At 44.6% G+C, this 12,865-nt stretch overlaps 1 protein-coding gene and 1 long non-coding RNA gene across 21 annotated transcripts in view; both read left to right on the top strand.

Moving 5' to 3' along the window:
- The window catches only part of LOC118380685 (magnesium transporter protein 1-like), a 30,046-nt gene extending 24,593 nt beyond the window's left edge, over positions 1–5,453 (top strand). The window contains exon 9 of one of the 2 annotated variants that reach the window (XM_052487235.1): positions 5,385–5,453. In XM_052487235.1, the coding sequence (XP_052343195.1) occupies positions 5,385–5,422 (38 nt within the window). In that variant the 3' untranslated portion in view covers positions 5,423–5,453. Of the gene's footprint in view, positions 1–4,583; positions 4,629–5,384 lie in introns of those variants that run through there. The other variant, XM_052487236.1, reaches the window with a different exon arrangement.
- Positions 5,454–10,114: 4,661 nt separating this feature from the next.
- The window catches only part of LOC127913824 (uncharacterized), a 7,866-nt gene continuing 5,115 nt past the window's right edge, over positions 10,115–12,865 (top strand). For 8 of the 19 annotated variants that reach the window (XR_008086856.1, XR_008086858.1, XR_008086855.1 and 5 more), the window contains exons 1-2: positions 10,286–10,491; positions 10,560–11,040. This is a non-coding gene — a long non-coding RNA (uncharacterized LOC127913824). Of the gene's footprint in view, positions 10,197–10,285; positions 10,492–10,559; positions 11,049–12,865 lie in introns of those variants that run through there. The other 11 variants (XR_008086857.1, XR_008086859.1, XR_008086852.1 and 8 more) reach the window with 7 other exon arrangements.

Below are 12,865 nucleotides of genomic sequence, written 5' to 3'. Positions count from 1 at the left end.
TCTATTGATTCTTCAATTACATTGAGCTGATTTCTGACATGCTGTTCCTTCTTTTCCGTAGTGTATTTGTGTATTGTTTTAGTGATTCACCATAGTGAAGGCGTAGACTCTGGTTTTCCGGGTCTCTATGTTTTAGGTTGGACAGGTTTCTCAATTTCTTTCTTAGATTTTTGCATTCTTCATCAAACCATTTGTCATTATTGTTCATTTTCTTCGGTTTTCTGTTTGAGATTTTTAGATTTGATAGGGAAGCCGAGAGGTCAAATATACTGTTAAGATTTTCTACTGCCAAGTTTACACCTTCACTATTACAGTGGAACGTTTTTACCCAGGAAATTGTCTAAAAGGATTGAATGTGTTGTTGCCTAATTGTTTTTTGGTAGCTTTCCAAACTGCATTTCTTCCATCTATAGCATTTCTTAATGTTACTCAGTTCCTTTGGCTTTGATGCCTCATGATTGAGTATTGCTCTGTTTAAGTATCTCACCATACCTTCTCTTCTATGCAATCTGGTTTCAGAGCTGGTCATGGGTGCACCTCAGCCACGCTCAAGGTCCTAAACGATAACTTAACCACCATCGATAAGAAACATTACTGTGAAGCCGTATTCATTGATCTGGCCAAGGCTTTCTACTCTGTCAATCACCACATCCTCATCGGCAGACTCGACAGCCTTGGTTTCTCAAATTATTGCCTCGCCTGGTTCACCAACCACTTCTCTGATAGAGTTCAGTGTGTCAAATCGGAGGGTCTGCTGTCCGGACCTCTGGCAGTCTCTATGGGGGTGCCACAGGGTTCAATTCTTGGACCGACTCTCTTCTCTGTATACATCAATGAGGTCGCTTCTTGCTGCTGGTGAGTCTCTGATCCACCTCTACGCAGACGACACCATTCTGTATACTTCCGGCCCTTCTTTGGACACTGTGTTAACAACCCTCCAAGCAAGCTTCAATGCCATACAACTCTCCTTCTGTGGCCTCCAATTGCTCTTAAATACAAGTACAACTAAATGCATGCTCTTCAACCGATCGCTACCTGCACCTACCCGCCTGTCCAACATCACTACTCTGGACGGCTCTGACTTAGAATACGTGGACAACTACAAATACTTAGGTGTCTGCTGAGACTGTAAACTCTCCTTCCAGACCCATATCAAACATCTCCAATCCAAAGTTAAATCTAGAATTGGCTTCCTATTTCGCAACAAAGCATCCTTCACTCATGCTGCCAAACATACCCTTGTAAAACTGACCATCCTACCAATCCTCGACTTTGGCGATGTCATTTACAAAATAGCCTCCAATACCCTTCTCAACAAATTGGATGCAGTCTATCACAGTGCAATCCGTTTTGTCACCAAAGCCCCATATACTACCCACCATTGCGACCTGTACGCCCGTTGGCTGGCCCTCGCTCAAGTCCCCCCCTTATCTCAGCTCGCTGGTCACCATAGCATCTCCCACCTGTAGCACACTGTAAAGGTTTTGACTTGAGGTTATTATTTATAGGGGTGCCAGGTAGGTTGTGCCTACCAGAGAAAACATTGGTTTCTCCTTTTAGTTTGGGTGGGAATGAGTCCCATCTGGTCCATCAAGTAAGTAACCCAGTATTAAACATACCATCAATATAACAATTATTTTACCACAGAACTTAAAGCGTATCAACTCTTACTAAGTCCTCAACTACAACTAACTAACTAGTCGGTCAGTTAGACAATCCAATCCGCCAATAGATCTCCAGCGGAGAAAGGCCACGGAGAGGTGTAGTCCACGGACGCAAAGAGTGGATCCGATCCTGGGTAAACTCTATTAGGCTACAAAACACACGTTTAACGGCAACAAAACAAACGGAATAGAGAAGCTTCGGGAACTGAGGGTTGAACACATCCTCAGTCACGCCCATCACAACCCCACTTTTGCAGCTGATGCTATTTAATTGGGAATTAAAGGAAAGCACCCTATTGGAAGGAGAAGCACTGAGACGGGTCAGAAAATTTGGGGCCGTCACAACACGCTCCAGCAGGTATATCTCTAGTCACCCCCAAAACCAATTCTTTCTTTGGCCGCCCCTCCTTCCAGTTCTCTGCTGCCAATGACTGGAACGAACAACAAACATCTCTGAAACTGGAAACACTTATCTCCCTCACTAGCTTTAAGAACCAACTGTCAGAGCATCTTACAGATTACTGCACCTGTACATAGCCCACCTATAATTTAGCCCAAACAACTACCTCTTTTCCCTACTGTATTTAATTAATTTATTTATTTTGCTCCTTTGCACCCCATTATTTTTATTTCTACTTTGCACATTCTTCCATTGCAAATCTACCATTCCAGTGTTTTACTTGCTATATTGTATTTACTTTGCCACCATGGCCTTTTTTTTTTTTGCCTTTACCTCCCTTATCTCACCTCATTTGCTCACATCCTATATAGACTTATTTCTACTGTATTATTGACTGTATGTTTGTTTTACTCCATGTGTAACTCTGTGTCGTTGTATCTGTCGAACTGCTTTGTTTTTATCTTGGCCAGGTCGCAATTGTAAATGAGAACTTGTTCTCAACTTGCCTACCCGGTTAAATAAAGGTGTTCTCAACTAGCCTACCTGGTTAAATAAAGGTGTTCTCAACTAGCCTACCTGGTTAAATAAAGGTGTTCTCAACTTGCCTACCTGGTTAAATAAAGGTGTTCTCAACTTGCCTACCCGGTTAAATAAAGGTGTTCTCAACTAGCCTACCTGGTTAAATAAAGGTGTTCTCAACTAGCCTACCTAAGTTAAATAAAGGTGTTCTCAACTAGCCTACCTGGTTAAATAAAGGTGTTCTCAACTAGCCTACCTGGTTAAATAAAGGTGTTCTCAACTTGCCTACCCGGTTAAATAAAGGTGTTCTCAACTGGCCTACCCGGTTAAATAAAGGTGTTCTCAACTGGCCTACCTGGTTAAATAAAGTCCCCGTCACCCCTAACCTGTTTCTCAACTGGTCCCCTCACCCGTCCCTGTCAAATCCCGTCCTCACCCTCTCTCTCCTGGCACCCTCTCCTCCGTCCCCTCACCCCTCTCCTCCGTCCCTGTCACCCTCACCCTCTCCTCCGTCCCCCCCCTCACCCTCTCCTCCGTCCCTGTCACCCTCTCCTCCATCCCTCCATCCCCTCAACCTCTCCTCCACCAGCAGTCTGATCTTCTCCTCTGTTCTTCTCCTGATTCTGCTCTTTCTCCTGTTGAAGTTGTCTCACCACAGTCCAGAGTGCAGATATGTCTCTGTCCACCTCCAGCTCTCCGGGTCTGGTTAAGGGGTGTTGTTGTGCTGGACTGTTGTCTGGGTCTGTGCTGACTGAAGTGTAATCACCTGCTGTTCCAGCTCCACCTGCCTTACCTCCAGCTGGGTGAATTTATCCTTCATTTCAATGAGGGAGTAGTAATATGTGCTGGGAGGTTGACTCTCCGCTGGGGGTTGCTCGTCTGTGGGGTTACATAATGAAGAGGTCTGGTCTGACCCGCCTGGGGTGGGGGTATCTTTGTCAAGGGAGAGCTTCTCCTGCTGGGCTGATTCTTTAATTTGGTGAAAGTCCAGCTGAAACTTTTTGGGGTTACCCTGTACCATTACTGTTCCGGACTTATAGAGGTTTATATTAGCTGACTCAGAGTCCTCGTTGTCAAGTATCCTGAGTTTCCACCCCTCGTTAACACCTCCTCTTAACAAAGGGGTAGTGTGCTAATATAGCACTGTGCCATGCCAGGGGATGGTTTGTGTGGAAGATAAGGTTGCTGATGTTCCCATTTTTGTAATAGTCAGCTAAAAGTGTCTCTTGATTTTCCATAAGAGCTTTATTTTGTAATCTTTTCTTGCCTTATCATTCTTTACATGCACAGGGTACTGTACTTGAATTACCTCTGAACAGCGGGAGGTAGCTTCTAAGGCCTCTCCATTTGGTTGGGGTAGACTGTGTGATTCTCCTGCCATTGTTGGGCTAATGGGCTTTGACACCTCTCACTGACACGTCAGTGCTAGTTGAAGCTGTATAAAGCTTGGCAGAATTATGTTAGAATTCAGTCCTTATAAAGTAATGTTGTGTATTTTTCTTCTTGGCTTTTGGAAATAAGATATAGTTTCAGACTAAACATTACTCACTCAGTTCCAGGTTGGATGGTGTTTTCTGTTGTTTTCCAGATAATTTGCTGTATATGTATATCATCCTTGGTAGTTGTGAACCTTCCAGGTGATTCCGTATTCCGTCCAAAATCAGGCTGTAGGTTTTAAGTTTTGATGTGAAGTGGGGTATATGTTGTAGAGGGTAGAATCCAGTATGTGTTCCAAAAAAATAAGTTTAACTATCTTTTTTAAGAAAATAAAATGCTGAAAAATGCAGGAGCTCATCTGATCGTGACCTCTGCTCTCTCTCTCTCCTTTCCCCCTCTCTGTCTCCTCTGTCTCTAGTCATGTGTGTAGCAGGGATCGGTCTGGTGATGCTCTTATCGTGACTTCTGCTCAGTCATGTGTAGCAGGGATCGGTCTGGTGATGCTCTGATCGTGACTCTGCTCTCTCTCTCCCTTTCCCCCTCTCTGTCTCCTCTGTCTCTAGTCATGTGTGTAGCAGGGATCGGTCTGGTGATGCTCTGATCGTGAGTCTGCTCTCTTCTCTCCTTTCCCTCTCTGTCTCCTCTGTCTCTAGTCATGTGTAGCAGGGATGGGTCTGGTGATGCTCTTATGTGACCTCTGCTCTGATCTCTCTGCTCCTTTCCCCCCTCTCTGTCTCCTCTGTCTCTAGTCATGTGTAGCAGGGATCGGTCTGGTGATGCTCTGAGGTGACACTTCTTTTTCTCTCTCTCCCTTTCCCCTCTCTGTCTCCTCTGTCTCTAGTCATGTGTGTAGCAGGGATCGGTCTCTCTGATCGTGACCTCTGCTCTCTCTCCTTTTCCCCTCTCTGTCTCCTCTGTCTCTAGTCATGTGTAGCAGGGATCGGTCTGGTGATGCTCTTATCGTGACCTCTGCTCTCTCTCTCTCCTTTCCCTCTCTGTGTGTAGCTCCTCTGTCTCCTCATGTGTAGCAGGGATCGGTCTGGTGATGCCTGATCGTGACCTCTGCTCTCTCTCTCTTCTCCTTTCCCCCTCTCTGTCTCCTCTGTCTCTAGTCATGTGTGAGGGATCGGTCGGTCTCCTCTGTCTCTAGTCATGTGTGTAGCAGGGATGGGTCTGGTGATGCTCTGATCGTGACCTCTGCTCTCTCTCTCCTTTCCCCCTCTCTGTCTCCTCTGTCTCTAGTCATGTGTGTAGCAGGGATCGGTCTGGTGAGGATCGGTCTGTCTCTAGTCATGCTCTGGTGATCGATGACCTCTGCTCTCTCTCCTTTCTCCTGTTTCCCTCTCTGTCTCCTCTGTCTCTAGTCATGTGTGTAGCAGGGATCGGTCTGGTGATGCTCTGATCGTGACCTCTGCTCTCTCTCTCCTTTCCCCCTCTCTGTCTCCTAGTCTCTAGTCATGTGTGTAGCAGGGATGGGTCTGGTGATGTTTCGATCGTGATCTCTGCTCTCTCTTCTTCCTTTCCCCTCTCTTGTCTCCCTCTGCTGTCTGTCAGGGATCATCTTGAGACCTCTGCTCTCTCTCTCTTCTCCTTTCCCCTCTCTGTCTCCTCTGTCTCTAATGTGTAGCAGGGATCGGTCTGGTGATGCTCTTCTTCAGTTGGCTGCTGTCCATCTTTAGAGCTAAATACCATGGATACCCTTACAGGTAATAAACACACACAGACACACACACACCTACATTTCACTCCGTTGTCTGACTGACTGTTGTGTTTCCAGTTTCCTGTTGAGTTAGAGAGCTGGGAGGAAGAAGCCTGAAGCTCCATAGTGCCTCGGACGCCACACACCAGAACACTGTTCATCTGGGGTTATCTCCTCTTCTGTTGCTGGAAAACTACCAGGAAGACATTGTTTACATTGACATTCACAAAGTTCACAATGTCTTTTTATTAATAAATACTGTACATGAATATAAACATAATCCATTAAATGTAGATATGAAGGTGACCATTGACAGCAGCAGCAGACGGGACATAACAGTCAGTGGTCAAAATGGTGGTGAGATGGAAGGAGGGGAGGGGCATGAGGATGTTCTATCTACATAGAGGGGAGGGGCATGAGGATGTTCTATCTACATAGAGGGGAGGGGCATGAGGATGTTCTATCTACATAGAGGGGAGGGCATGAGGATGTTCTATCTACATAGAGGGGAGGGGCATGAGGATGTTCTATCTACATAGAGGAGGGGCATGAGGATGTTCTATCTACATAGAGGGAGGGGCATGAGGATGTTATATCTACATAGAGGGGAGGGGCATGAGGATGTTTCTCTACATAGAGGGGAGGGGCATGAATATTATATCTATATAGGAGGGAGGGGGATAAGGATGTTCTATCTACATAGAGGGGAGGGGGTTAAGGATGTTCTATCTACATAGAGGGGAGGGGCATAAGGATGTTCCCATCTACATAGAGGGGAGGGGCATAAGGATTTTCTATACTACAGCATAGAGGGCATAAGGATGTTCTATCTACATAGAGGGGGGAGGGGCATAAGGATGTTATATCTACATAGAGGGGGGGGCATAAGGATGTTTCTATCTACATAGAGGGGATGGGATAAGGATGTTCTATCTATATAGAGGGGGGGGATAGGATGTTCTATCTACATAGAGGGAGGGGAATAATGATGTTCTATCTACATAGAGGGGAGGGCATAAGGATGTTCTATCTACATAGAGGGGAGGGGCATAAGGATGTTCTATCTACATAGAGGAGGAGGGGCATAAGGATGTTCTATCTACATAGAGTAGGGGCATAAGAATGTTCTATCTACATAGAGGGGAGGGGGCATAAGGATGTTCTATCTACATAGAGGGGAGGGGCATAAGGATGTTCTATCTACATAGAGGGAGGGGCATAAGAATAGTATATCTATATAGAGGGGGAGGGGGATAAGGATGTTCTATCTACATAGAGGGGGGGATAAGGATGTTCTATCTACATAGAGGGGAGGGGTTAAGGATGTTCTATCTACATAGAGGAAGGGGGATAATGATGTTCTATCTACATAGAGGGGAGGGGGATTAAGGATGTTCTATCTACATAGAGGGGGGGGATAAGGATGTTCTATCTACATAGAGGGGGGAGGGGTTAAGGATGTTCTATCTACATAGAGGGGGATAAGGATGTTCTATCTACATAGAGGGGAGGGGATTAATGATGTTCTAAACATAAGTGGGGAGGGGTATAATGATGTTCTATCTACATAGAGGAGGGGGCATAAGGATGTTCTATCTACATAGAGGGAGGGGGATAATGATGTTCTACCTACATAGAGGAGGGGAGGGGGATTAATGATGTAATATCTACATGGAGGAAGGGGCATAAGGATGTTCTATCTACATAGAGGAGGGGGGATAAGAATGTTCTATCTACATGGAGGAAGGGGCATAAGGATGTTCTATCTACATAGAGGAGGGAGATAAGAATGTTCTATCTACATGGAGGAGGGGATAAGGATGTTCTATCTACATAGAGGAGGGGGATAAGAATGTTCTATCTACATGGAGGAAGGGGCATAAGGATGTTCTATCTACATAGAGGAGGGGAGATAAGGATGTTCTATCGACATGGAGGAAGGGGATAAGGATGTTCTATCTACATAGAGGGGGATAAGGATGTTCTATCTACATAGAGGGAGGGGGATAAGGATGTTCTATCTACATAGAGGGAGGGGCATGAGGATGTTCTATCTACATAGAGGGAGGGCATGAGGATGTTCTATCTACATAGAGGGGAGAGGGCATAAGGATGTTCTATCTACATAGAGGGAGGGCATGAGGATGTTCTATCTACATAGAGGGGGGGCATGAGGATGTTATATCTACATAGAGGGGAGGGCATGAGGATGTTCTATCTACATAGAGGGGAGGGGCATGGGAGGATGTTATATCTACATAGAGGGGAGGGCATGAGGATGTTCTATCTACATGGAGGGGGGGTTAAGGATGTTCTATCTACATAGAGGGAGGGGTTAAGGATGTTCTATCTACATAGAGGGAGGGGAGATAAGGATGTTCTATCTACATAGAGGGAGGGGCATAAGGATGTTCTATCTACATGAACATAAGAATGCCCCTCCTATCTGCATAGAGGGGGAGGGGCATAAGGATGTTTCTATCACATAGAGGGAGGGGCATAAGGATGTTCTATCTACATAGAGGGATGGGCATAAGGATGTTCTATCTACATAGAGGAGGGGCATAGGAATGTTCTATCTACATAGAGGAGGAGGGGCATAAGGATGTTCTATCTACATAGAGGGAGGGGCATAAGGATGTTATATCTACATAGAGGAGGAGGGGCATAAGGATGTTCTATCTACATAGTGTAGGGGCATAAGAATGTTCTATCTACATAGAGGGGGGGCATAAGAATCCGTTCTATCTACATAGAGGGAGGGGCATAAGGATTTTCTATACATAGAGTAGGGGCATAAGAATTGGTAGAGTCTATATAGATTATCAGTGGGATAAGGATGTCTTCTACATTCCATTAAGGATGTTCCTTCATGTAGCTCAGGGGTTAAGGATGTTCTATCTGTAGAGGCCAGGGTATAAGGGTTCTATCTCCTGTTCCTGGGATACGGTTAGAATGTTTACACATGACTTTGGATAAAAGATGTTCTTTCTACATAAATGGGATAAGGATTATTATCTACATGAGGGGAGATAAGGATGTTCTGCCTACAGAGGAAGGGGTAAGGATGTTCTAAAACATAGAGTGGAGGGAGGGGGTAAGGATGTTCTATCTACAGAGGAGGGGGCATAAGGATGTTCTATCTACATAGAGGGGATGGGGAGGATATGTTCTACTACAGAGTTTGTTCTTGGATTAATGATCTAAAGCTACTGGAGGTCTATGGTTATAAGGATGTTCTATCTGGTCTAGAGGAGGGGAGATAAGAATGTTCTATCTACATGGAGGAAGGGGGATAAGGATGTTCTATCTGTTATAGAGAAGGGGAGATATGTTCTATCGGACATGGAGGAAGTGGGTTAAGGATGTTCTATCTACACAGAGGGGGATAACTGGATGTTCTATCTACATAGAGAGGGGGATAAGGATGTTCTATCTTACATAGAGGGAGTGTTGGGGTTAGGAGAAACATAGAGTAGGGAGGGTATAAGATGTTCTATCTACATAGAGAAAGGGGGATAGGGATGTTCTAAACATAGAGTAGGGAGGGGCATAAGGATGTAACTGGGTACATAGAGGAGGCATAGGGATTGTTCTATCTACATAGAGGGAGGGGGATATGGATGTTCTAAACATAGAGTGTTGGGGCATAAGATGAACAGAGAGGGGGATAGGGATGTTCTGCTACATAGAGGAGGGGAGATAAGAATGTTCTATCTACATAGAGGGGCATAAGGATTTTCTATAACATAGAGGGGGTAAGAATATTATATCTACATGGGGGTAACTGATGTTCTATCTACATAGAGGAGGGGAGTAAGGATGTTCTATCTACATAGAGGAAGGGGTTAGGGATGTTCTATCTACATAGAGTTGAGGGGAGAACAGAGAGGTTCTATCTACATAGAGGAGGGAGATAAGGATGTTATATCTACATGGGGATAGGGATGTTCTATCTACATAGAGAGGGGAGATAAGAATGTTGGGGTTAGAGAACAGAGAGGGTCTGTAACATAGAGTGTTGGAGATAGAGAACACATAGAGGAAGGGATAAAGTTGTTATATCTGTATAGAGGAAATGGGGAGGGATATTGATCTGCAGTGTTTGTTCTGTATATGCATCTAAAGCTCTGTGTTGGTCTATGGTTATACAGTGTCTTACTGGTCTAGTGTGTCTGATCAGTGTTGACTTGGTTAGAGAACGGAGAGGGTCTGTAACTGAGTGTTGCGGTTGAGAGAACGTGGAGAATCTGTAACTGAGTGTTGGGGTTAGAGAACAGAGGGTCTGTAACTGGGTGTTGGGGTTAGAGAACAGAGAGGGTCTGTAACTGAGTGTTGGGGTTAGAGAACAGAGGGTCTGTAACTGAGTGTTGGGGTTAGAAAACGGAGGGGTCTGTATCTGAGTGTTGGGGTTAGAGAACGGAGAGGGTCTGTAACTAGGTGTTGGGGTTAGAGAACGGAGAGGGTCTGTAACTGGGTGTTGGGGTTAGAGAACGGAGAGGGTCTGTAACTAGGTGTTGGGTTAGAGAATGGAGAGGGTCTGTAACTGGGTGTTGGGGTTAGAGAGCGGAGAGGGTCTGTAACTGAGTGTTGGGGTTAGAGAACGGAGAGGGTCTGTAACTGAGTGTTGGGGTTAGAGAACGGAGAGGGTCTGTAACTGGGTGTTTGGGTTAGAGAACGGAGAGGGTCTGTAACTGAGTGTTGGGGTTAGAGAACAGAGAGGGTCTGTAACTGAGTGTTGGGGTTAGAGAACAGAGAGGGTCTGTAACTGGGTGTTGGGGTTAGAGAACAGGGTCTGTAACTGGGTTGGAGTTAGAGAACAGAGAGGGTCTGTAACTAGGTGTTGGGGTTAGGGAACGGAGAGGGTCTGTAACTGAGTGTTTGGGTTAGAGAACAGAGAGGGTCTGTAACTGGGTGTTGGGGTTAGAGAACGGAGAGGGTCTGTAACTGGGTGTTGGGGTTAGAGAACGGAGAGGGTCTGTAACTGAGTGTTGGGGTTAGAGAACGGAGAGGGTCTGTAACTGAGTGTTGGGGTTAGAGAACGGAGAGGGTTTGTAACTGAGTGTTGGGGTTAGAGAACGGAGAGGGTCTGTAACTGAGTGTTGGGGTTAGAGAACAGAGAGGGTCTGTAACTGAGTGTTGGGGTTAGAGAACAGAGAGGGTCTGTAACTGAGTGTTGGGGTTAGAGAACGGAGAGGGTCTGTAACTGAGTGTTGGGGTTAGAGAACGGAGAGGGTCTGTAACTGAGTGTTGGGGTTAGAGAACGGAGAGGGTCTGTAACTGAGTGTTGGGGTTAGAGAACAGAGAGGGTCTGTAACTGAGTGTTGGGGTATGGAGGGTGATGTGATATCTGACTGAGCTGCTGTATGTCTCTGTCTGTCTCAGGTGGTGATGATACTTGTTGCCATTAAAGTGCCTTAATGACTATTCTGCCTCCTGTGGATGTTTCCAGTGTTCTGTCTCCTCACTACAGTCCTGACAAATTTGCATTGTACCAGAATGACAGCCCAAACAGCACAACCCGTCATTCTGTTACCTAACTTTGCATCTCCACTGTTCTTCAAGTAAATATGTTTTTGTGAACTGTTCAGTGGAAAGTGTTCAAAGTAGTCCTTGTGCAAACAGTTGTATGGTTTGTTCAATTTTGAAATCATTGATTTAAAGTGAAAAATCTGATTGTCTGTGTCATTCTGTTACTGTGGAATATACCATTAACTTCTTGCGTCGAGCCATCCCGGATCCGGTATCGTGACTACAGCCTCAATCTCATTACCATAACGCAACGTTAACTATTCATGAAAATCGCAAATGAAATGAAATTAATCTATTTGCTCTCAAGCTTAGCCTTTTGTTAACAACACTGTCATCTCAGATTTTCTAAATATGCTTCTCAACCATTGCAAAACAAGCATTTGTGTAACAGTATTGATAGCTAGCGTAGCATTTAGCGTAGCATTTAGCGTTAGCATTCAGCAGGCAACATTTTCACAAAAACCAGAAAAGCATTCAAATAAGATCATTTACCTTTGAAGAACTTTGGATATTTTCAATGAGGAGACTCTCAGATAGCAAATGTTCAGTTTTTCCTGAAAGATTATTTGTTTAGGACAAATCGCTCCGTTTTCTGCGTCACGTTTAGCTACGGAAAAAACCTGTATCCAGGATTGTGTAAAATCTATCCGCAAGCTCATTAGCATAACACAATGTTAACTATTCATGAAAATCGCAAATGAAATGAAATTAATCTATTTGCTCTCAAGCTTAGCCTTTTGTTAACAACACTGTCATCTCAGATTTTCAAAATTGCAATCTAGCATTTGTGTAACAGTACTGATAGCTAGCGTAGCATTTAGCGTTAGCATCAGCAGGAAACATTTTCACAAAAACCAGCAAAAACATTCAAATAAATCATTTTACCTTTGAAGAACTTCGGATGTTTTCAATGAGGAGACTCTCAGATAGCAAATGTTCAGTTTTTCCTGAAAGATTTTTGTGCAGGAGAAATCGGTCCGTTTGGTGCTTCACGTTTGGCTACCAAAAAAAGAAAATTCAGTTATCCAAACGCCAAACTTTTTCCAAATTAACTCCATATGCTCGACTGAAACATGGCAACGTTGTTTTAGAACCAACCTCAAGGTGTTTTTCTACATATCTCTTCAATGATGTATCGTTCCTGGAAGTGTGCTTCTCCCTCTGTATCACGTGGTAAAATGAGTGCTACTGAGAATTACGCACCAACTCAGACAAAGGACACCGGGCGGACCCCTGGCAAATGTAGTCTCTTATGGCCAATCTTCCAATGATATGCCTACAAATACGTCACAATGCTGCAGACGTCTTGGACGAACGGCAGAGAGCATAAGCTCGTTCACAGCATATTCACAGCCATAAAGGAGATCGATAGTAAAACAGAGCCTCAAAATTCAGCTCATTTCCTGTTTGAGGTTACATCTTGGTTTCGCCTGTAGCATCATTTCTGGGGCACTCACAGATAATATCTTTGCAGTTTTGAAAACGTCAGAGTGTTTTCTTTCCAAAGCTGCCAATTATATGCATAGTCGAGCATCTTTTCGTGACAAAATATTGCGCTTAAAACGGGAACGTTTTTATCCAATAATGATATAGCGCTCCCATAGGTTGAAGAGG

Source organism: Oncorhynchus keta, chromosome 30 (assembly GCF_023373465.1).
Source record: "Oncorhynchus keta strain PuntledgeMale-10-30-2019 chromosome 30, Oket_V2, whole genome shotgun sequence".
In the NCBI taxonomy this organism is placed as follows: Eukaryota; Metazoa; Chordata; class Actinopteri; order Salmoniformes; family Salmonidae; genus Oncorhynchus; species Oncorhynchus keta.
Note: the sequence above shows the minus strand (reverse complement) of the source record. Positions and strands in the feature narration are given on the sequence as shown.